The sequence below is a fragment of the Diprion similis genome, chromosome 3 (genome assembly GCF_021155765.1).
Source record: "Diprion similis isolate iyDipSimi1 chromosome 3, iyDipSimi1.1, whole genome shotgun sequence".
NCBI lineage: Eukaryota > Metazoa > Arthropoda > Insecta > Hymenoptera > Diprionidae > Diprion > Diprion similis.
In genome coordinates, this window is record NC_060107.1 from 15877977 (window position 1) to 15904160 (window position 26184).

General features: G+C 35.9%; 2 protein-coding genes across 4 annotated transcripts; one reads left to right on the forward strand and one right to left on the reverse strand.

Moving 5' to 3' along the window:
* Positions 1-4926: 4926 nt before the first annotated feature.
* Positions 4927-17945, forward strand: LOC124404849 (Y+L amino acid transporter 2). Its single transcript, XM_046879299.1, has 9 exons — positions 4927-5224; positions 5318-5913; positions 9360-9578; positions 11220-11490; positions 12340-12463; positions 12576-12776; positions 16131-16280; positions 17443-17620; positions 17724-17945. The coding sequence occupies exons 2-9, from the start codon at positions 5658-5660 to the stop codon at positions 17783-17785; spliced, it is 1461 nt and encodes a 486-aa protein (XP_046735255.1). The 5' UTR covers positions 4927-5224; positions 5318-5657; the 3' UTR covers positions 17786-17945.
* A 1366-nt stretch (positions 17946-19311) lies between these two features.
* LOC124404851 (ubiquitin-conjugating enzyme E2Q-like protein 1) lies at positions 19312-25605 on the reverse strand. Of its 3 annotated transcripts, none has more exons than XM_046879303.1 (3): positions 25398-25605; positions 22277-22961; positions 19312-20342 (listed from the first exon to the last, which is right to left on the reverse strand). In XM_046879303.1, exons 2-3 carry the CDS (start codon positions 22937-22939, stop codon positions 20214-20216), a joined length of 792 nt encoding a protein of 263 aa, XP_046735259.1. In that variant the 5' UTR covers positions 22940-22961; positions 25398-25605; the 3' UTR covers positions 19312-20213. The 3 variants fall into 3 exon arrangements, with proteins under 3 accessions (XP_046735259.1, XP_046735261.1, XP_046735260.1); XM_046879305.1 differs by lacking the exon at positions 25398-25605 and adding an exon at positions 24957-25080; XM_046879304.1 differs by lacking the exon at positions 25398-25605 and adding an exon at positions 24469-24604.
* Positions 25606-26184: the final 579 nt, after the last annotated feature.

Here is a 26184-nt window from a genome sequence, read left to right on the forward strand (position 1 = left end):
ACTATGATCAAAGCACTCAAGTGAAAATGTCATTGTCTGCGCAATTCTACGTGTAATTCTGAACAAAAATATTCAAAAACTTTTTTGTTTCATGCGTTTGCAATGCCAGGAAATGTATTCCTACAGTATATGATAATCTAATTGTAGGACTGCATTTCTTGGCATTATTGTGGCGTAAAACAAAACTTTATTTTCATATTGGTATAATTTGGCATTGTACAATTACGCTGACTGCAGCATTTTCATTGTATTTTCACCATGATTTTCATATCTGTGAAGCTTAGGCTTTGACAATAATCAAAATAAGTGAAATTCACGGCGTCGGTAAAGACTGACCATCCTCTTAAAGTCGAATCCGAAGCATTAGGTACTCTGCAATATAGTGTAAAGTCAACTTCAATTATGCTATGAGTTATACGGAATTAGGTAAGTTGTATGCAATATTTCAGAAACAAGTTTCGCAAATTATACCTATTTCTATTATACCAATTTTGTTTTAAATGCAGTGATTTATTTATCGATTACAGGTATTTCTCGATGAAAACTGGAATTTGGTTGTGTCAAGATCGGTCATCTTGATTTTTCGCCAGTTTTTAAATCCTCCAACCAAATACACTTGCTTTTTTGTTTCCTTGTCAGCCAAGTTTAAAATTCTTCAGTGTCATCGGATGCCAGACAATATTTCCTACAATCAGTCGTGAATAATTAGCTGATGCTATTTGATGAATTCAACAAATATCAATTCACAGAAAATATCGTGCAAACTGTTGAACTCTCGTTTTGTGTCATAGAGTCGATTAAACGAAAAATATGCAATAAAAAACAACTTTTATAATTAAATATGGCCGCCATATTAGTATAATTGCTGCAAAACCTTAGAGCATATAGCGCAAAACGATAATCGACAGGTTTTGCATTGATAACAAATTCAATAGCCTGTCATAATTGGTGTGTCAATTAAACTTCACTATACGATTAAAAGTATAGTGAAGTACTGATATTGTTTCTAAAACTTTAGCTAGTACTGACGGCGATGGTACTGATAAAAAATATTCACACAGAAATTAAAACAGTTGAATTTAATTCTTGCAATATGCAGCTGACAAAAATTTGAACATATCACTAAAAGAATATCAATTAAACTAAAATTACGAATAGTTTTAGGAACTCGCGATAAATATCAACGTTTTTCTGTAAATCTGCCAAAATTAATTTACTGCGAAGAAATGTTTCAATTTCTACAAACTGTGATAGTTACTAAAATTTGTCAGAGATTTGGCAAACCGCTGAAAATCTTATGGAAATCTACATTTTGAGTAATTTTATAGACATTTCTGAAAGTTATTTAAAATAATTTTTACCACAAAGCACTTTTATAATCCTCATTTACTAGTTTCAACACTATATATAATGATTGATAGCCTTGACTCCAAAATTTTTTTTGCATTACCGTCTTGTTCTAATGTCTATCCAAAATGCGCTCTGTAAGTGTACCGTAATATTGCGGCTGTGTTAATCTATCAGTGAATAGAAAGTATCTATAATGGAAAGGTCTCAAGAGTTTTATTTGGCACAGATAATACATAAGTGTAATATCAGTGTGTTTGACTAATATATAGAATTACATCATGTTTCATATTGCATATTGTTGTTATTATCATCAATTTGCATCTAAAATACACGTTATTCGTTAACAATTTGATCAAAATTCAATATTTAAAGATAAGAACACTAATCAAAATTTTTCGATAAAATCAGACGAGTGTCATAGTTTTTCAAGCTCAAGAAATTACCAAAGTATAGAAAATTCGATTGGTTGCATAATTTCTATCCAGCAGTGGCATATTCAAATAAAATTCTTCCGTCAACGTGTTAGGTTTATTGTTGACTGAAGAATATATTATGTTGGGTCGGTCGGCTTATCTTTGCAGATTTCTGCCTCATCGAACATGATCTGTAGTTGGCGTACTCTGGCGACACAATCGGCAACCAGACACCTGCGGTAATCATGTCAATCCGTGTGATTTTTCGGGGGAGAGTTGGGGTCACGTTATCGTTTTCCTCATTAACGATAACGCGTGGAATAATGCGGATGAAAACAATTCGGGAGACCGAAGAGAACTTGAATGTATTTTTGTAGACGGTTTTCCCCGGATGTGAGATAAGAAGAATAGTAAATTCCAAGTAACACGTGTGTGAATTTGAAAAAGTAGGTATCATATTTCTAATCTTAATTCGCCACCATAGCACTATATTGGCGATGTGCCAATTTCCGTTCTCGATACGTTACTGCAAAAGTTGATTGGATTTTTTATACGCGTCTAGAAAGGAAACGTATTTATCAAATCAAGGTTTTTTTTACATAACATTCACAAGTTACGATAATTTTCTTGATAATGCAAGAAAAAAAAAGGAAACCAAAATTACAACCAAAAGCTTAAATGTTCATTTGTCAATTTGGAATTGTTCAATTGACTGCGAGACGAGTGATTTTATTCAGAAAAGGAATTAACTACTATTCTCTGCAATCCGACATTAACATGCTTCTCCTTGAATAAAAAAAACAATTCTCATGCTCGTATCTTTAAATGCTTTATTTTTTCGAGATTGTCTTAATATTGACATAAGTATTGATCAACAAGTAGTAGCATTGAATTGATTATGGAAACAATAAAATCTGTTTAAAGTTTCAATGAATTTCTGAAAAATGGTTTCCCAAACAAACAAAGACCGCGAATCGTGTAGTTATCCACCATTTTGAAGCGATTCGAATATCTTAATTTAATAAATACTCAATGTACGCAACATGGTGAAAATTGTTTTCAAAAATTTTCAGAAGTTCCTATGAATCATTCACAATGTGAAGTTGTTACAGTTTCTCAATTTTGCTGAAAAATGTATGATCATTTCTTATTTATATTCAGGGATTTCGTGGAAATGTCCTAATTTCTATGCAGAAAATTGAATTTGGTAAATTTATGGCACAACCTCGATGATGTTGGAAAAATTCTGAAAAGTGTTCGTAACTCTTAAAAAATATCCGTTTACAGATGTGTACAGATATTTTCAGATGCGTTTCAGAAAAGTTAATTTCAACTATATCCTGATAAATTTTGACTTGTGCAGTTTTCCATACGCAATACCATGAAAATAAAGTTCTATAACTAACTTGGCCAGAAATGACCAGAAGGACAAGAACTCGGAGTTTTTCTGAAAGAATACGAGTTTTTTTTCAGAAATGCTATACAAATTAAAGACATTGTATCAGAATAATTCAAACTTTTCCTGCAAAAATTATACAACGAATACATTATAAAAAATTTCCGAAACCATCTTAATTTGCAATGAGAACATTCCAGAATTGCGAGAGATTTTTAATTTGGTAAAAAGCTTGCGTAAAAAGGTTGCCGTAAACGTACGACTTGTTGTTTAGTTGTGGGAGAAGAAGCGCAGTTTGTGTTCGTTCGATCAGGGGAAGCAGCGGAAGCCTACAGTGGACGTGGAGCGGCATAGGCGTCGAAGAGAATTTCCGCAGTTCTGGACCCCGGTCTCGCATTGCCCGCTAAAATGGTCCGTAAAGCCCGCGCCAGTGATCGAGGGATCTTTCCACGGCCGGGGTTCCATGCTCATCTTCAGTCTGCCACGCGGACGCCACGGTGAAGTTGAACTGCTGCGAACGAATTGTGAATTATACGTGTGCGGCTGCAACCGTGACTGTGGCATCCTCTGATTATGACCAAATATGAAACAGGGAGGCATTTTAACAACGCGGGAATAAATTCGTGAATTTCATGCTAAATACTCGCTTATATCTGACCGAGTGATATTTAATAATGCATAAATTCAAGTATGTGCAGCCGTTATTCGACACCTCTACGGGATAATATAAAAATAGCAGTGATTACTCGGTATAAGACTGTAACACCGAATTATGACTGTCTAGAAATCAGATATCTTTCTCCTGATTCCTAATTCCTGGTGGACAAATAGTAAATCACCACTTTGTAATTAAATTCTGTCAAAGATTTTGAACGCACACCCACAGACTCTGAAAATTTTTTGTAAACTCCGATTATCCTTTCCAAGAATATCGGAAATTGTATACCTATGTTGAAGGAAAATATAATTTAGTAATTCCAGTTTTTCAACATAAGGTATCTTTACTGTAATTTTTCGAAGGATCAATTTTTTTAAATTTCGATTTAAAGGGCATATAACAGTCTGTCCTTTATCGGTCAAGTTGTCGTTTTTCTGGTTAGTATTGCATGGAAGCAGTGCTGCGGTATTTCGGTTGACTCCGTATTCATTCTAAACCTTCAGAAAGTTTCTTCGAACAAATTTATACTTGAGGGCATGTGATTGTTCTACTCTTACCGACCGAGACATTTTCGGTTTTTGACCATCACAGTATAATCCAGTACAAATGATCAAGATTGAAATAATTATTTATTGTAGGCAATATTCACGCCAAGTATGGTAAACTACTGCATCTCTGGATGTGGATCATAAATTACAAAGATGACTTGATCAGTAAGGGTAGAAAAGAAGACGGAGATAATACTGTTATTTTCTTGTCCTGATCAGGGATGAAATCGTTTCAAGTTTAGGGAGACTGAATGGGGTTGATGATCACGCTAATGTCGCTGAGAAAAGTTTTAAAAACTAATGCAAAAATACAATCAATATGAAGTATATGAATAGTGTTTCCATTGATTTTCCGAACATTCGTCACGCTTACAAAACCCGATCTGAAATTCCTGCAATTCCGCGTAGTTGTTGAGAGATTTAGGCTCGATCTCTCCATCGTTAATCAAAGTTTAAACTAAATTTAGTCTATCACCAAACTATACGGAAAAAATAGAACGCCGTTTAAACTGTATCAAAAGGAACGGGCGTTAGTTGGTTTAGAAAAGAAAAAAGTGCGAAATACGTTTTCCTCAATTTGTCGGTAAAACAGGAAGGTCCAACGTCACGTTTCTCCATAAGAGGATTGGCTAGGCAACCAGATAAAGCTTGCAAACCTCGAAGAGTTACACCGCGTGTAGACTCCGGTTGTTCGCGCCGTTTTAAGAGCTGGAACGTATAGCAGCGAGGCTGCGGCGTCGCGCGTTCACTCTCGATTCGCAAGGTGCAATACGACGGTGGAAGTGGCAAACACAGGCGCAGTGAGAAAGTGTGCAAGTGGCGGGGTATACGAACACGGATTTGGCTGGCTGATGGCGAGGTAAGCCGCGTGCACACGCGTGTTAGTTAGGCGGTGGTAAATGAGGAGAGGAGGGAGGCATTTGCTCGACAGTGTATTTCTTCCGCTATACAGCCGTTCCACACTTCTGCGATCGGGGAAGCTATTCACACAGAGGTGAAGCGACAGCCGTCCGGCTGACGACATAGCGCAACGAATTTCAGCCATACGGAGTCGGTGGCGATGGAGGACTAGACCGACCACGTGTTTACTCGAAGCCGCGCTGCAGACGAGGCAGGTGTTCGTCGCTCTGTTTTTGACACACATAAGGCTGTTTGTAGAAGATTCATCATAAATGTGACGAGATCACTCGCGCTTACTGAACCAAAGTCGTAAAATACGAAACAGAAGACCCGCGAGCTTCGGAACATTTGAATTTGAAATTTTCAACCGCTAAGTTTTCTCGATTCCTAAAATGCCGGACAAAGTTGGACCCGCGGAACAGCAACCGCTACGAAAAACGCCGAGTTCGGATGACGGAATCAGGCTGAAGAAGGACCTCGGATTGCTCGACGGTGTCGCCATAATCGTCGGGGTAATCGTCGGGGCGGGTATATTTGTTTCACCCAAATCGGTCCTCGAACACAGCGGAAGCGTTGGTCAAGCTTTGCTGATATGGATATCATCCGGGTTCTTATGCCTCATCGGCGCATTATGTTACGCAGAATTGGGTGAGTTGAATTCTTTTTTACTGATATAAAAACTGTTATACGTGTGGTCAAGGGTCACAGGAATGCTGATAACACATTTCCTCATTTCGATAGGGACACTATCAGATTTTTTGTGTTTGTTTATCGTGACAAGTTTCCTGTAACTGATTACAATCGTTAAAACGTGTCGGGATAATCGTCAGCTAGGTGGTGAGAATTTTTTTAAACTAGGTAACTCTGGGTAGTATACTTATATTGGTAAATAATTTTACTTACACAAAAATCATTCGAATTCATATTTTTTAGAATGTGAAAAATATCTTAGAGTGGATATTTTAATTTTTAAAAACTCAGTACAAGGCAATGCAAAAATGAATGTTAAAAATTAACGAAAATAATCTTTTTCGTTTTTATCGACAGTTGCTTACGCATTTCAAGTAATCAAACTTGATCGTAAAATTTCTTAATCAGAAGAAGGAATTGAAATCGCTAAAGAAAAAGAAACGACAATTAAAGATTTTTGATGTTAAAGTTTTATGGTGAGCCGTTTCAAAGTTATCAGGCTTTATTGCTGTTTATAATAATATTATATCATTATTTTGAACAGTTCAGTGGTTGAGGCTTGATAATTTCGAAACGACTCTTTTCTTAAAAAAAAAAAAAAAAAAAAGAAGTCGATTTTTTTAAACACCCTAATATGTATATATGTAATATGTATAATCCATTTTTCAATATAGAATTTTGTTTTGAATCTATACGAATATCTATAATCTGAAAAACTGTGAATTCATATAGAAAAAAAGGTTTTATGGAATTGTCGCTGCGAATAACTTGAGAAATATAGAAAATTCCGTTTGACTCTTTGGCTAAGAAAACCAAGACAAAAGAGCATTGAACTCCCTGACATGTTTGATTCGCTTGACATGGAATTATCTGCTTTTGCAAATAGAGTTATAATTATGATTGCTGAATATCCACTCGACTTGTTGGCGTTATCTACAGATCGGCATATAATTATATTTGATGTCTGATTGCAAGTGTAGTATTGATATAATTAAGTATACTAGCTACGATTACGTATCTACGTGCAACGCGAACAATAAGTAAATGGAAAGAAGGGAGCGTAAAAATAACTTTATTTGACTCGAAGTGAAATTCTCACTTTTCCAGAATTTCTGCAAACATGGTGGAATGTTAGTTTTAATTGTTGAAAAGTTAAGGATTTTTTTCAAACTTTGGCTTTAAGTCGCTCACAGATTGGTACGATAAATTCGAAAATCGAGAACCACCATATTTTCCTCTCCACTAAAAACTCGAAAACTACTGGTCATACTAAAAGAAATTCGATTCACAAAAGTTTCTGTTTCGAGTGTGCTTCTCACTCTAGATATTTTAAAAGTTCCACAGTTCTCAGAAAGGTTCTAAAAAATTAAATAATATCATTTTTTTTTCAGTTTTTCGAGAGGTGTGACAAGTCTTTTTGTTTTATGATTCCAAATTTTCCTCGGATGTCGGTAACAAAAAACTTTCCTCCATGTTTGAAGTTAAACTTTTGTATACCATTTAGCGTTTGCTTCTATGATCAGTTTCTGAGTTATGTATAACTAAAACTTGAAGATTTTCTAATTTATCGTACGTCATCTGCTAACCTGTTAGTGCCGTGAAGTTAATATCCGACAAGTTCCATAAACTTCTAACAAATAAAACTAGCATTTCACCAAATTTGAAATGATCAAACATCGCATGGAATGTCTTATATATGCATAGTAAATACCTTGTAAACTTTAACACCCTAGAGTATCATCATTGCTTACGTCGTATGGAGTGTATCGTCTTACCTTATATCGTACAATTCTTGAATTACATAAATTATCCTTGCACGGCAACAAAATCTGTACACGATATTCGAAGGCCAAGGAGAGAATGAAAAGAAAACTCGAAATTGATGAAACTTCAACGATTTTCTCAACCTAGGTATCGCGGAAAGTGAATTCCTAGGGAAATTTTCTTTTACCCTAAAAATTCAAACTATTCGATCGATCAAATTGTAAACGTCACTCTAGCTAAAATTATTTTCAGAAACTTCAACAAATATGATGCTCTGACAAATTCAAACAATTTCTAGAAACATTGTAAAAACATTTTAATTTAAATGTAGAAAATTAATTTCTACAGATTTGGGGAAAAATCTATATATTTCTTTTAAACTATATATCACGTATCATATCTGACAAGATTTTATAATTCTAGTTTCATATGAAATTTTTTTCACCTCAAGTGCGTCCATATTTTTCAGCCGCATTTCAGAAAAATCATTTCCAACTGTTTCCTAAAAATTTCTAGTTTCTCGCGAAAATTTGTCACAGTTTTTCCTAACGTGGTACTGTCAAAAAATGCGGAAATAGAGCTTAATTTGTTTTAGATATTTGAGACAAGATAAAGTTCTGACAAAACATGAGTTCATGTAACGCAAAAATGGTTTACGCGACTTTTTTTTGCCTGCGTTCCTTATTTGAAATAATCGTTTCTGCGACAGTACAAAAGAAAACATCAGAGTACAAAAAAGTGCACTTTTACGTACTAGTGTTACGCTATAAAAAAGAAAAAAAAACTTGTCAACTACACTGTTGTTCGAGCTTTTGTTACATAAAGTATCATGTGTACCATGGAGGCAAAGTCCTTTTCGCCTCGCGTATTTGCAATATCCGTCTACGACTACGACTCGTATTTCAAACTTACGCTGACGATGAGCGTAAAAAGATCTCTACTTAGCCTTTTTAATGCACAGTCTACTATTTCTCCTTGAACTAGACTTGGTAAAAAATAGTCAAAAGGACGAGTAATCGGACTTTTTTTGATATTCAATAGCAATTGAACTTTCCAAATGATATGAGTTTTTTAAAGAAACTTTCTCTAGAATTGAAAATTCCACAGGCATTGTCAGAACACTTCAAACATTTCCAAAGATAATTGAATATTTTTTTTTTAAATTGACTAGATACGTGTTATATTTCTCAGAAATTTCTGAGATTTTTTTTCGCCAGGACGAAAATAATTCGCGAAGAAAGACTCCGCAACTTTATATCTGTGGGTGACGAATAAGACGGAGGATTGCCTGTGGCGTATAAAATGCAGTAAAAAGTCGCTGACACTAATTGTTTCAGAATGTGAGAGCAATTACAATTATTTAGGTTTTGCCTCATCAGCACGAGGCTCAAGTTAGTCACGTTAATGTATCGAAACGTTGAAACAAAAATGACTATTTTGCACCTTTAGAATACCTGAAGAAGTTGAATTAACAAAATTCAAGTTTGTTGATGTTGTATCAACAGTTTACTAAATTTCAAGTAATCCTAAAGTTGAAGAGTAACGACTTTTTCCAAAGATGCGTCATTACAATAACGTTACGAATTCCCAGATTTCGAATATCGTTCAACACCATTTAACACGCTTTAACATTGTTTCAGGGACCATGATCCCAAAATCCGGAGGTGACTACGCCTACATCAGTGACGCCTTCGGACCCTTACCTGCATTTCTCTATCTTTGGGTGGCCCTCTTTATTCTGGTACCAACAGGCAATGCAATAACTGCAATCACTTTTGCGCAGTATATTTTGCAGCCCGTTTGGCCCGATTGTTCAGCTCCTTATCTGGCGGTTAGACTTCTGGCCGCTGTCATAACATGTGAGTTCGAAAATGAGCCTTTTTACCGACGAGAAAATGCTCACGCTTAACGCGATGTAGCAGTCCTACCGTTACCGACCGAGCGAACTCATCCGTTTTCATCCTATATTAAATAAACAAACGAACGGAATGGCCTGACATTTCGACGATGCACAGCTCTCTTGTAGCGGAATCGAGGACGGTTAGTCATATCTCGAAGATCGTCGAAAAATGTGTGGTTTTTTGACACGTGTCGCTATTCCCACATTTCCCGCAATTCAGAGGTAAAATATGCAAATCTTCCTCGATTCCACTACAAAAGAGCTGTGTTCCGTTCGTTTGTTTATTTAATATAGAAAGAAAACAGATGAGTTCGCTCGGTCGGTAAGGGTAGGACTGTTACATCGCGAAGACTCTCAGCTTAAACCCTATCAGTCAGACATTCTTCAACTTAATATTTTGCCCTGAATTTTGTTACTCGGGGGTTTTTGGGCCCGCTGATCACGATTCTGAAGTCAGAATTTGATTAATTCTAAATCCAATATGGCAGATGTAAAATCGAAAAGACTATAAAAATTCGATGATTCTAGTCAAAACTTGTTACTTGAGGGCTTTTGAGGTTATACGAAGTAACAAACATAATTTGAAATCATAAATAAACTGCGATAAGGCTAGGACTTGGAAATTTTTGAAGTTGGACGCTGAGCATCTCACTGTGACTGAAAGGGTTAATCATAACTAGACAGTAATACAGATGAACACAATTTATAAGAACGATGAATGCAGAAGAAGATCAGATTCGAAACACGCGCCCTTAATTTGTTAAAACATTTTTGCACGCCCCCCAAATCTGGCTACCCTGAAAATCCTGTAGTCAATTACTGGAGCGACTTGAATACATTCGGCGAAATTTTCATCAACGTTAATTTTAGATTGGAACACCGAATTAGCCACTTCAATTTGTAACTGCTGCATCGTTATTTTTTATATATGTACGCCTATTGTGTCGATAAAGAATGTCAAATGCCAGTCATTATTCCGTTATTTCTTCATCAAAGGATTTAATGCCAGCCCTTTAAACGGCTCAAAATAAATTGTTTATAATCGATTATGATAATTGGATCTCACAGTAATAATACTCTGATCATTCGAGTTATTTCTTTTGCAAAATTTACGATTCAGTTATAGGGTGTGGAATAAGTCGATGTTTCATTTGGTTCTAATTCTTTCGCAAATCACTCAGTCATGGATCAACGCATTTTATTCAAAATTCAATCAGTTCCAACTTGAATGAAGCCAAATTAGCTACCGAAATTCTCTCAAAATCGGTTTATTCAGTTTCGATTTATCATGGGACAAAAAAATTCAATTTCGTCAATGACTTAAGAAGGACTTGACTGATTTCGATAGAAATTGAATCAACTGTAAGCCGATTGTAGGCAAATTGGTGGGTCAAATCCCATCTAAATTGGTTCATTCGTTCTCGAGTTACCGTCGAACAAAAAATTTAAGACACACACACAGACACTGCACAAACATTTTCTCGCGTTCTGAATTTTCTACCAACCTTAATATTCGTGAGAAATAATTCTTCAGAAAAAATAGAATCTAACGTATGTGAAACTGTTTTTGAAATGACGTTTTTCTAAATCCACAACCAAGGCCTGCTAACAGCGATAAATTGCTACAACGTGAAATGGGCAACGCGAATCCAAGACATATTTACCGGAACGAAGATCTTCGCACTAATCATCATAATCGTCGCTGGATTAGTGTGGCTTTGTATGGGAAATACTGAAAATTTTCGCCATCCGATGGCTGGAACCAACACGGATCCGGGGCACATCGCGTTAGCAGCTTACGCAGGATTGTTTTCCTACTCTGGATGGAATTACCTAAACTTTGTCACGGAGGAGATCAAAGACCCATACAAGTAATTGCCCCATAAAGATTCCAGAAATTTACCGCATGATTGTGTCCTCAAATTTTTGATAAAGCGTAATTCGGTTGAAAAAAATTCTGAGCACTTTCTCATCATTTTTTTAAACAAATTTCACACAAATATTACCTGCACATTTTCGGATGGATCTGAGGAAATTCTGTGTTATTTCTGCACGAAAAGTTCGAATCGGTTTGATAATTTCTGAACGACTCAAATTCCTTCCGAAGTTCTTTTTCTATTGTAAATTACAAAAATTTAGAGTTTTTGTCCTTCTGACAGTTTATGACCAAGTCGAGGCAGAGGTGAAAATTTGCCGAATTTCTAGAGCGAACATATATTTTATCAGAACTTGATATCTTATTACAAATCTGAATAAAATCTGAGTTCTAATGTTCTTGCGTATAAGCTTCTGATGGTACCACGTTATGAAAAATTTTCAGTAGACAGTTGAAGATAATTTTTTTGAAGTACAGCTTATGAAATTTAAACATCTGTTCAAGAATATTTTCAATGAAGCTGGAATTTTGAAAATTTTTCAAATATTTTCAAGAAATATCAAGTTTTTTATACAAATCTGCCTAAGCTAGAATTATCTGCACAAAAATTGAGGAATTTCTCCAAATTTTCTCGAAATTAGTAGAATTTGTCAGAGACTTTTTCAGAACAACTATAAGGAAACTATTGAAGTTACTTACTTTCTAAATAAGTTCGTAGAATTGTTTGAAAATGATTTTCGGAATTGACTAGAACTTTAGTTATGGTAGGGTTTAAAGGGCATTACCGCATATGATTTCCGATAAGCGTATATGGTGAACCTTTATTGTTTTTCTTCTTTTCCAGGAATTTACCTAAGGCGATATGCATATCGTTGCCATTGATAACCATAATCTATGTCCTGGCGAACGTAGCTTACTTCGCAGTTCTGACCCAATCCGAAATTCTAGTATCAGATGCTGTCGCGGTGGTGAGTAGCATTTTCTCTTAAACTTTTGATGCGTAATACGTGCATAGTCTACAATCTTTAGGTCTCAATCAAGCCCCGTCAACGACCCTCAAATTATAATTGCATGTTTTAGAAATTTGGGAACAAATTGTTGGGTGTGATGTCTTGGATAATGCCATTCTTCGTAGCTTGTTCGACGTTTGGAGCCCTGAATGGCGCCATATTTGCATCCTCGCGGTTATTTTTTGTCGGTGCACGCAACGGACATCTTCCAACTGCTATTGCCCTCATTAACGTCAAGAATTTGACTCCTATGCCGTCTCTCATCTTTCTTGTAAGTATGATTAATGTATGCGAATCAAAACTGAAAGATATGGAAACACGCCATCTGGTGATAGAAATCTTCCAATGTTAAGCGGATCATATTTGATTATTATTAAAGTCGTCCATTGACGTGTATTTCCCTCTTTATCAACTAATTGTAACAAAACAAACGTTAGTCGCTTACCGGAGGCTTCTATTCTTTTTGATTCGTTTAATTTAGCTTAAACTGGGAATGTAACGATCAGCTGATCACCCAGTGCGACGCCATGTTGCTCTAGCCACTCCCACACTTTGGACGGTGTAACGGCCATGGCTTGAAATAAATCTTTTCAATCTACCATCAGTCGAAATTTTTGTACAATTCAAAGATATTATACTTATATGAGATTGCCACGAATGAATTTTACAAACAGAACCACGTGATTAATCGCAACCCCCGATTGTACTGCTACTGAAATGCGAAGGATTTTACTTAGGACCAAAATTCAAATGCGTCAATAAAGGCACTAAATAGAAGAATCGACGAATACTTAGGTTACAATCGTCGTCATATTTGTTGCAAGTTCCTTTAAATTAGGTGAAATATTTCGGCAATTTTTTTTAATCGATGTTTTCACGGTCAATGTGTCAAAACGCCATGTTAACGTTTACAATTAAATATAAGTCACAGCTCGTTGCTTCTACTTCATAATGCAAAAAGGTTTTGTAATTATCGTCAGTGGAATTTAGTGCTAGGCGTCTTTATGTGTGCCCAAGTCGCGCTATATTCATTAACGAAAACAAACAGTAATTGGTGTCAGACAATTTAGAGGCCTCTAATCATTTCAAAGAGCTGATAATAAATTTTCCTAATTACGTTAGAATAATTTATAACGTAAAAAATCTCAGAAAATGTGCGTTGTAAATAAATATGAATTACTTTGCTTAGTATACAAGGTAATGCCACTATAGATTAGCTAGTTAAACGCCATCAGTACTGGGCACCACCCAATTACAATTTTTAGTTGACTATATATTCGAGTTACAAATAATATGTGGGTGAAATATGTTGAAAATACAATTTGTATTTTGTTATTCTGGTGAAACAAAATACCAATCACATTTTTATTTCATAATTACAAAAAAAAAAAAAAGAAAATTTATTTTGTGTTTAGAGCGGAATTCAATGCAAATTACTCTTCTAATTATAAAAATCAATTTCGGTCTGATCACAATATTTCCGCGTAATTGTTGTCTTTATTCGGATTGGTTAAAATCTTCAAACATAGTTGATATCTTCATTCGATTCGATTGTAATTAGTTGAAATAATCAATTTTAATTGTATTAGATCTGAAATTTATTGTATTCGGGTATCTACGGAAATATACGCACATGTACAAATGTATCTCAGTATTATTATACGTATTAAGCATATCATTTCGTTGTAAAATTCTGTAAGCTTTAGATTTTTTCATTGAACCGAATTGGAGATCATCGCAGGAGTTTTTCAGAATAAACCGATAGGCTGACAGACGGTAAAATCAATCGACTTCTAAAAACATGATTGGTCATTTAGAAAAAGTAATTAAGAAGAAAAAGTATAGGTTTATCGATTCAACATTCAGCATCGACTCATTTCAAACTTTCAAATTATTTGGGACATGAAAATTTTTTACGCCCATTATTTCATTGCAAAATCCGACATTTTTCTAAAAACCTGTTTTTCGGATTTCAGAGGTTCGAAAACGTAGATTCCTTAAAATTAGAAAAAGCGATTTTCGACCGAAACGAATAATTTTCTTATAACACTAAAGCTGATGAAAAGTAATACAAATATTATTTCTATTTTATTTTACTTTTATCGCAAAAATGGTCACGACGCTTAGGCGGCGAATCGCCAAGATGAGGTTTGAACTCGGTCCGGCTTTATCCTTGTCCCCTGTGCAAAAGCGGATGTTCTATTAAACATCTTAAGATGGCTACAGCACACAATGATGGTTATCAACCCATCCCTCACCCCGCACAAGCTGACTGCTTATGGGGACATATCCGAAAGGATATGGCGTGCTTGATGGTAAATATTACTATTATTGTTATTATTAACGTTAAACAAAATCGTTATATTTTATGTACATCACTCAACGTATAATTTAAACGAAGTTCCTGAAAATCTTATTACGATTGTCATCTAGTTGTCAATTTGTTAGTGATACAATCAGCGGTTGCCATCTTGGTACGATAGACCACTTGGTTCTGTGTGTGAAATTGATTTTTGGGATTCGTATGCAATTTTTTGGATCTCATTAAAATATCAAGCAGCTCTGCCGGTGAGTTAAAAACTTTTTTGTAAACTATTCAGCGACTGTTGGGTGCAGCATTATATCAACCGATTCAACATCGGTGAAAAAAAAAGGTAAATTATCAACGAAAATCATTGGTTTTGCGTAAATATTCTCGGTGAATATTTTCAATTGTGTAACAAAAATTGGTGCATGCAAAAGATTAATCCTAAGGGTTGATTATCCTTGAAATCTAGCTTTGCACCACTGGCGAAATCTTTAAAAACGCCTGAAATCTCCAGAAATCGTGCAGTCCTGAAACCTGGTGTATACGTACGCAAAATGATAATTGTTTAAGCCCTGTATAAAATCAAATAAGATCTAGACGACGATTTAATACATACAAAATTGCTCATATTGTATTCCATACGTTGAACATCGATACTGTAAGAATTCGATGACAGCATCAAGTTAATAGTATGGATCTTGACATGACGGGGTCCAGTAGATCAAGTTTATTGAATAATGAACCACTTGAAAGGACATGACCTCCGCCTTAAACTGCAAGAACGATTCTTGCGTTAGAGCAATGACAACTTTAATGCCCAGCAGTCTATGCAGATATTACACGCTCATTGTAACGTGAGATTAAATCACGTATGAGGCTTAGAGAGATAACCACTGCGCAAGAATCTACTATACAGGCATGTATTCACAACGTAAACATTCTCGAACTATGTAGGGTAAAAGTTTCATAACCTCGAAAGAGAGAATTTTGCAAAATTATTCAGACTTTAATTGCGTCTTTTCGCCTCAATCATCCATACTATTCATCACTATTTTATTATCTTCGTAAATATTACTTGGATTAGGTTAGATAGGTTAAAGCAATATGGCGTTGTAAAATGCAATCAGCTGATCGTTTTAGGTGACTTTCGTAGGTATTACGGCTCAGAACACAATGATGAAGCTCTCGGGCTTTCATTTTATGAGATCCAGTTGATCTGGAGTAAAATATGCTACAAGAACTACATTTATAATTTAATACGACGTCCTATATGTGACGAAATTTAAACTATTTGAATATATTTTTTCGGATTTATAGTGCATCATAACGTTGGTTCTCCTGGTTATCGAGGACGTCAGTTCACTGATCACCTACGTCAGTTTTGTGGAAGCTGTTTTCACCACGTTGTCGGTGTCTGGTCTTCTTTGGCTGAGACACAAGTGCCCCGATCTCCATCGTCCGATTAAGGTAAATATTCGGGACTTCCCCTTGAAAAATATGAAACAACTCTAAAATCCTATCACATTTCAATCGCTGACTTGGCATCAAAACTCATTATACACAACCACCGCGATTGGTTTAGTGTTGATAGAACGTTCTGTGTCACAGAATCTTGATACCTAAGATCCAACTACATTTCTGTAACTGTCTAAGCACATGCAAGTGATGCAATACATGCACTAATCAGTGGACATTTCACCTCGAGTTGTCCACATTTTATTAATATATTGCATAACCGACTTTGACGAGAAATAGACCATCTGCTCTTTCAGGATTTTGCACACTTTCAATATCGCCGAAAAACTTATCGTAGTTCATAGTTCGAAAGTAAGGATCAGAAACTATTATAGCATTGTTTATATTTATGTGCATTGGAGCGTTTTATTGAAAGTAAGGTTTTTTTCGCTCCTATCTGAGAATTTTTTTTTTCATAACTGTTACCATTCACGGATAATTTCAGGATTTTGCACCAGATTTATTTGGCCCAAAATATGGAGCTCCTGACTTGTAGTTTCATCTAGCGATTCTTCTTTCGATTTACGATAGATCAGGTCATCGAAAATTCGCAGTTACTTCAATATTGATCTGAAACAATATATCCGGTCATACTTATCAACCATGTATCAAATTTCATCTTCAAACATCTGTCGTGGCTAAACTATTGACTTCACAATACAAATTCAAGCAACATACTTTTGTGAAGAATTCAATTATATACAAAATGTTTCCAGAATCAAATTCGTATCATCAAACGTGGCTAAGTGATGTTATTTATATGAAAAAACTTCGCATCCCGAGAACGACTTATAAAAATCCAATTTACCAGATTCTCCTGCGAGAATACTATTTTTTCCTACGTACGATACATTGCCAGATAGGAGTAAAAACTCTTGCTTCTGCATAAAATACTCTGGTGTCCATATAGCTATATTATATATGGTCTTTCAAAAAACCTATCGAAGATTCTAAAGTCCTCAACATTTGTGGATTATCAGTGAATATTGAATAAGAACGCAAGTTGACACAGGAATAAAAATAAAATATCGATGATTTCAATATTAATCAGTGTTTATTATCAACTTTAATTCTGCAACATACGTTAAGCAATTTTTCGGTCTCAATGCCACAGGTATACATCGCCTTGCCGATAATATTCTTCATGATCTGTATCTTCCTCGTTGTGCTGCCGTGTCATGAATCGCCGTGGGAGGTTGGTATAGGAACTGGGCTGATACTATCGGGCATTCCGGTCTACCTCATCTTCATACAGTGGAAAAGGAAACCAAGATGGCTCGTCGCAGCGTCTTGTAAGTTGTTTTTTTTTTTTTTAATTTTTTTTTTGACGTAACTACTCGAAAGTAACCAATTTTTTTCGTAATTATAATGAAAATTCGGATGAAATTGTTGCAGATGAACTGAACATGGCTTGTGCGAAGATGTTCATGTGCGTTCATGAGAGCAAAGCCGACTGACGAAAAGAGAAGGAAAGTAATATTTAGCGAGAATTTTAATTTCGGGTTCACGCAGTATTTGTACCTGTCCACCTACTGAAATACCATCAACTATAGCGAATGAATAGTCGGTAATCGCAAAAGTGTACCGCGAGCTACAAGATTTATTATGTGCTATTAACGTTAAGGAGGCTGGTCTGATTTCTTTTGGAGTCAGCAGTTAACTCGGAAACTCCACCAGACGTGTTGAACATTTATATACATAAATCATACCTCTAAAAAGTGAGGACTTTCAAAGGAAAAATTCCGGACCTCTGAAGGTTAAAGAAAAAATGGTATTTCTGCTAGAATTAACTTGACCATTGAGTATTTTCACTTAGTGTCTAACAAAGATATTTCTTCGAAACATGAGAAGAAAAAAAACAGCCGCTGTCTGTCAAACAGCAGAATAAACAATCATCAAAACTGTTATACAAAATTGATGCTGATTGCATATTTGATCTGACAAAGAGAGTATCAGGTCTCTGGATTATGGATTCTACTCTAATTTTTGAGCCTCTCTTCACTCCGTCTATGATCGAGTATATGAGCAGTTAACGCTTTCAGTCACAGAAGATACTATAGTGGCATTTTTTTTTCATTTTTCTGTCATTTTTTGATTTTTCAGGCAAAATCCTGAATTTGGTTATAATCTAAAAACTGAATTGCGTGACTGAGAGGGTTAAATGACACCTGTCATATATTTTGCTCTGAATATTAATTTTCGTTGTCCTCTGTTGACGTTTTCAATTGTAGAATCTCATAGATTCTAGTGTGTTTACAGGTAAATTGTTTTAGAGCAACAGTGTATTAATTTATATCAATTTTCGATGATCTAATCTATTGTAAATTGATCTAACGAAGGCCCATTAGGTAAAATTATGCGTCTGAAGCTCCATATTTCGGATCAAGGAAACACTCCTACAAGTTTTAGCAGAATCCATGATCCTGAGCTCGGACTGACTCTTTGTATTCCATTTAACTTTCCATTGCAGAGTGAAGGAAATAACTTTGTATACCGGAACATCAGTCAGCGCCATTTGGCCCATAAAGTGCTTTAGTAATTTAAGTAACTATCGAAATTAGTACGAAGGTTTTTACACATATTATTAAACGTGTGTATATTATATATAAATAGGAACCCGCATACGGGAAAATGCAAAATTCTAAATTCGTATATAAATTATTTTGGAACTTGTTCAATTACTGAATGAAAACCAAATGTTGTACAGAAATATAATGTTTTAAATAAATTTATAGAAGACGCAGGGGGAGTCGATATAGGAATAAACAACGTAAACTCTACCACCTTTTACTCTTACGGTGTTTGAGTACATTTTGCAATAAAAAATATATTACCTATCATTTTTATTGCTTTAAAGGGATGAAGTTTGGAAATAATTAAAATAATGATAATAATAGCGACACAGAGCAGAATCGTGAATGAATGAATAACAATTCTACTTTCCGGTTTTCATTCGGTCACGTCTTTACTCTGTTTGTTTCGAGACAGGTATAATAATATTTATTTGGCACATATAGAACAGTGGTACTTATTTTTAGAGAAATATTACATGACTAGAGAGATTTTTATAAACAGAGTTTCCTAAACATTTTCTTTAACAATTTATGTAACGGTTAAATACATATAAAAAACGAGGAAGCATGCAATCATTCGTAAACAGCTGTCGCCACTTTACAATTATCGATATTGCGTATTCGTGTGAATGTAATTTACACTTGAATATTTTTCCGAAGTACTGGATTCCCAAATTTGTGTAACTGCGATCGGGATCTCGAAATCCAAGAAATACGATCGTGCGATAGTAAATATGGCGCTCGCTGTTATGGCCGTCGTATTTAATTTACAAATATAGAATGTTTTTTTTATCTCGTATTTTACTCTACACTAACTCCATATCACAAAATGAAAGATTGAGAGTTTGCACGATATCTTATGTGCCGTATCATTATTAAATTTACCTAAAACGATCAGCTGATTGACACTTCCGACGCCATATTTCCCTATCATGGGAACAGGAACAGTTTCCTCGTGGAACACGGTAGGGAATCGGTTTAGTAGCGGAGAACAGTCTACAACCTTGTAAAACACGTATCTTATTGTAGATATGATTTTTTAGTATATCGAAAATAATCTAACGAAAAACTAAAACGGAAATCACAATGATGTGTAACTAGTAATATGGATAAAGTTTTTACCGTGGCTTCTTTAACCGGTTGTATGCATAATCCATGAATTGTTATAAATAACTTCACATTTAAGCATGTGGTAATAATTGAGTAAAAAACGTATGAGATCTGGAACGTAACAATATTTCGCGAACACGATGTATTTGTACGGATTAGAAACGTCATGACACCTTCAAATTGAGCAGTATAACACGAAGGATTAGCCCTCGGCTAACGGAGGTGTAACCCAACCATACTTCTCATGTGTTTTAACAAGACTTCTGAAAGACTCCTCGGCCGATCTTCGGTTGAATTCCTTATGGCTCTTCGTCTTTCTCGCGATGCGCCCCTGCAACATTTAATATTGCCGAAGTTGAATAGTTGCTTAATGGAATCATGGATCGTACCTACAATTATTATTGACTAATTAATGACATTGTTGTCATTTGATTACATAATTATTAATTAATTGCGAATTAATATATCATCTTGATACTTCTTCGTAGTGCTGGAAAAATCATCTTTAAATAATAAAACTGAATTTCTGTTTCACTCCAACTGTTTTAGCATTGACTAGGATGTACATATTTATTGCTCGGTTTACAGTTAATTCAATCACGAGTAATTTTGAATATCTCTGAAAATATGATGGTTATGAATGTATATACACAAAATAAGGCTTGCCTTGCTTAGTCTAGTTGTATATTAATACATTTTTTTTTTTTTTAGAAAATTTTACGTCCGGCAGTGACCCGGATTACTACTATCAACTGTTGACCATGTAACCTAACACTTCTCATCTCGCCCTTCTATCTCTCACGTCTTCACGGACTCACTGATAGCAGAAATGTACTTGTTCAGCTATCTGCGACCCCTTACTCCTCTCAGGCCTCATCTCAACTTCTCTTCTTTTGCCAATCTACTCATACTTCAACCAACACTCTTCCACGAAACTTCTCTTCAGACATACTTCTGATATTTATTCAATTCCAACTACAAACAACAATCAATCCAATATCGGGGAAAGAAACCGAACAAGATCGATAACACAACCACACATAAAAAAATTCGTGACCGGGGAGTCACACCATAAATTATTATATGTTCTTTGGGTCACTGAAACCGAAACCGAAAAACATTTCACCGCATCATGTCAGGTTTTTAACATAAGCTTAAAAAATCGTAGCCCAGTCAGCCCGTTATACTAATATATTAAACCTCATAATCTCTCAACCCCATAACCGTTTGACCTCTTCACCCCTTGACTCCGTAACCTCTTTACCCTATAACCTGAAATTCAAATAATTACAAGTAATGGGTGAAGGGGTCAATCAGCTGATTGTTCAGGTGAATAATGGGAATATCAAGGGACAGAAAATGTCATGCAAGGTATTGGGTGCTTATTTAATGATATTGAGTCGATGTAGAATAGAATATGGGATAAGAAACCACTGTTATCATCAGATATGACGGCCATGACGTTTAGTGGGTGCCTAATGAAAAAAATTCTCAGAAAATTACAAATTAGGACATTTCTGTAGACATTTATCAGGAATTTTCCTGAATTTTTCTAGACAATAAGCAATGCGAAAACTTCTGTATTATTCCTGGAAGTTTAGATTATTCAAATGACGCCTGAGAAAGTTTAAAAAATTCTAGAGATTTTGTGGTAAAAATTAGTCATATTCCACTGAGATATCATTTTTATTGAAACTCTGAAAAACCCCGAATTTTCAATTTCCAACTATTTCTTACCAAGTTCAGTTAGAGGTGATACTCGCACCTATTTTTGGAGAAAAATCATATTTTGTCAGAAGATCATTTTGTATCTCGCATCTGAAAAAATTCGAGGTCCGATGTTTTTACATATTTGCTAACAGTAGTGCGTTATAAAAAATAAGGATTGATGTCTGAGAGAAATAAGACATTTTTGGAAGACATGTGCAATTAATTTTTCTGAAACATGGCTGGGAATATCTGGACGTACATACATACGAAAGAACATTTTATTTCAAAATAGAATTATGAAAACTTTTCGAAAATTTTCGAGTTTTTTTCATAAGTTTGAATAGAAGATAAGAAATTTTTACAAAATTTCTAAAGATTGATAAAAGTTGTCAGATATTCTTCAGAAAACCTGAGAAACTGTCAGAAATTCACATTTTGAGTACTTATTGCTGGGGCGATAAGCATGATTCTAGCACTGCTCTTCGCTGAACATAATCAAAAGGGAGAAGAAAACGAAAACGAAAACGAAGAGGATTATGATTTCAATTTTCTCACCTGACCCTTAACGATACTAGCGGCAAACTGGGTGATTACAGCCTCTATGGTGTAGGCGCTGGCCCAACCTCGTGGAGTGAGAAGTTCCATACAAATGGCGCCTCCTTCCATGACAAATCCCTTGTCGATACGGGGTGAAATGACCCTCATGAAGGGTGGAGCGAATGGAAAATTTTCGGGAAATATAACGTGGAGTAATATGTAGGGCACTTCAAGTTCACGCATATCCGCTGCCAATTCGCTCTCGGGATCGACTTTGTGCAGTCTAACATGCCACTCGAAGAGATTGTCGTTCACCAGCTCAGCGCTGAAGGCGGCATCCCGGCGATGCTGAAGCCTCTGAACCTCGCTGAGCTCTTTCATCAGGCGTCGCAATCGCACGCCACGTTCCGGAACGGCGGTAACGGTTGTCTGCGAGCAGCTGGCCCCAGACTTTTTCGTCTTGAAAAAACAGCTGCTCGAGTGGCTGCTGCAACCTGGCATCTCCTGCAGTCCCGAATTCGACGGGGTAACAACGTCCGGCCGATGATGGCGACTTAGCAAACGACGCGATGGGGAGTTTGTCGGACCACCACTCGCTCCGTCCTGTTCACTAATCTTCTCTGACGTGCGGAACAACTTTCTGAATGCTGCGACAACCTTGTCCTTCGATCTCGTCGTCATCGTTAGTCGGACGATTCAAAATCTCTGGAATAAAAACCGTTCAGTCAGCTTTTTGCAAGAATTGTTTCAATTTTTAGAAGGTCACTTGCTCAGATATCGGTAGGACTCTTGTACACTTTACGAATTTGAGAATGTTCGAAATACTTGGAACAATATTTTAAGTGACTTCGGGGTTACTTGAAATCGAAAACGAATGACCGCGACGCACTTTCTGAGTTTAAAAAAAAAAACATTGGGATAAGAGGAAAAACCGTTTGAAACAGCCCCGACAGCTGGAATTGGTGCCAATAATGACGAACACAAGTAAACAGCATGTTTACTTTGCAATAGAAATGGTTCTAAGCAAATTCGAATACCACAAGCTAAAATATGAACAATCTCAGGAAACGTTTTATAATTGGAACCTTAAAAATTACAACTTCGGGGTTTTCTGATTAAATCTGATATTTTGGATTCATTTTGCTGGATCATTAGATCACTAAAATTTTTTTGAAAAACCATAACGATATAGCATTGTATAAATCTAGTTGTTGACGAAAATCTGTTGTACTGTACTTACAAAAATCTATTTTAACACTGTTACGATTTATGCGTCTTTTTTACCTGCGTTATGTACGTAATTGTTTTTGGGACAGTACAAAAACCGAGCATCGGAGTACGTCCTAGTACTTAAAAGTGATCTTTTTTGTCCGCTGCTATAAAAAAACTTGTAGCTCACATATTATTAAAAAAAAATCTGTGTCACAATTAATACAAAAGTGTAGGAAGTTTATCTGTAGATGCTGTTCATAGAATTTCAAATGTCGTAAGGAATATGAAAGACGTGGCATTTTAAAACTAAAACCATCGGTTCGTAATATCGATGTACCCATGTATTATTCAAATTTCCTCAGTTCATTTCTGTTACATTTTACATATAAGAATGTTATTTTCTAGTGTTTCCCAACATTTGTCCAAACAACACTGTTGGAGATTTTTCAACGGTTCTTTCTCTTTCCTTAACTATGGCTTCAGACAGTACAACCCATTCATCCTTAACCCCTTGCCCTAGGATTTAAGTTCTGATGGCGCGTGCCATGATCAAGAGCCAGTCCGGTCACATGTTGGGCCATTTTACAGTTTAGCTGAGCGTCGAAGTTGAGCCAATCGCACATCGAAGAACCACGGCTCTCACACGATGTTGGAGGTGAAAGGGTCGAAACCAATTTACATCGCAGAAACAGCGTTTTAGCTGTTTGATTTGTTTTCAATTTTCCTCTTTAACTTTGTGGTTATTTCAATTTCAAAACTCGAATACACTGTACGAATTGAATGAATTCGAAATGCTCCAAACGCTATCACATGACTTATGATATTCATGTGACTTTGGAAGACTGCACCTGTAGCTGCAAGTGGCAAAAACTATATAACAATGATTTCCTCAAAAATCATTAGATACCCAAGTGGCACTTGACTCGAATACTTAGGTATTTGATGATTTTTGAGGAAATTGTCTTATAAACTTTATGTCACATCCAGGTGATAATTACACTATAACTTCGAATGAATTTAATATACTCAAGACAGTAGTAATCCGTGGACACCTCGGAAAAATTGCATATGCACTTTGTTGATCGAGTACAGTGGAAAAACTTGTTGTCACTGATTTATTAAATCACAATATGTTGGAAAAGCATTACGCAAAAATCTATCGCAGAAGACTCATCGACAAGAGATAACTGCTGCACCGCACATACGTCATTAGGTGCAGTTAACCTGCCATGCACATAGGTATACAATGTATGTACGTATGTCCGACAGAGCACAGATTTATGTATCAACAACTTAAGGGGTTTTACCAGAAAGAAGAAAGTCTTTCAGACTAAAATGGCAGAAGTTCCTCGAGAATCGCGGGTTATGGTTTGCCCTTATTAAAAGTTCAGAAGACTGAAAACAAAGCAGAGGAAACTGGGATGTACAGTACTGATTCTCATCCAGCCAAAATTAGACTTCGAAAACTGCATGTACGTATCTATACCAATATATGTAACCAACTCGAGGTAAATTTAGACTACAACCACTCGGATTCTGCATTTCAAACACGTATGGAAGTAGCTTGCAACAATTAATCTACATGCAGTATATGTTTACATTATTCGCCTTAAATCGCAACATCTGTCACAACAAAATCCGAACGGGAGCATGCCACCCGTTAGATCAGTTAGAATTTAAAAAAAAATATATGTCCACTGGATAGGACAGTCGGGAAATGAGGTGCGATGCACAAAAAAAAAAAAAAAACAATTTCGTTAAAATATTATAATAATGGTATGACTGTGTGGGATGACTATTGTCATATCTGAATATTAACGACCGCGAAGGATAACTTTTCGAATTAATTCGTGAACCCTGCACACTCATGACAATATACGTATTCTTTAAACACACGCGATACAGGCGAATCGAAAACGACACTCACCCACTTCAACCTCTCGGATCAAAGCACCCCATCGGACTATTTAAGCAATAACGTCGATCCGGACAGCGGCGCTAAGGGGCGCAGTCTCCACCCTCATTGAAAACAGGATGAACTTAGGACGATGGAAGTCCAGGCTCAGAGAGCATGGTAGGAGAATGAGCTGAACGCGGAGATTCAAGCCAGGAGGCAGAATTGAGACTGCGGCGAATGGCGGAGGAGTGAGAGGAGGGCTGTAGTATCGATCCGGTCCCATTGTTGATATTAAATGGGTCTGCATCCCGTGTCAAAGATCACTGTATTATTGTTTTATACCTCGTCAATTAGTTCGACATCGATAATATAATGACGATTAACGATTAGGGGAACATGCATTTGGCGCGATGTACATGATGCCCCGTGTGAAAAGTTAAGAACGGTTTGAACGAATGAAACATTCGTAGTTCTCCAAAATGAGGGTACTTATAGTTTCGTGAGTTTGGAAAATTATGTCAACTTAGCTAGTGATGCGGTATAATATGATAATAACTATAAATACTTGAGTACTGTTGAATATACTCACCAGTTGCAGTAACTATGATGTAATCGTAGTGAGGCATAATTTGATACGTAATTTTTTTCGCCAATTTGCATGTAAGAAAACGAAGATATTTTAAGAACGAGAATGTGGAAGGATGAATAGATTTTCTTGTGATCTTTATATTATTGAGAAAAAACTTCGTCTCAGAATCGATTCTTGGGATTCTAGATAATTCTTTTTCTTATCGATAATTGGCCCCTCAGGAACTGA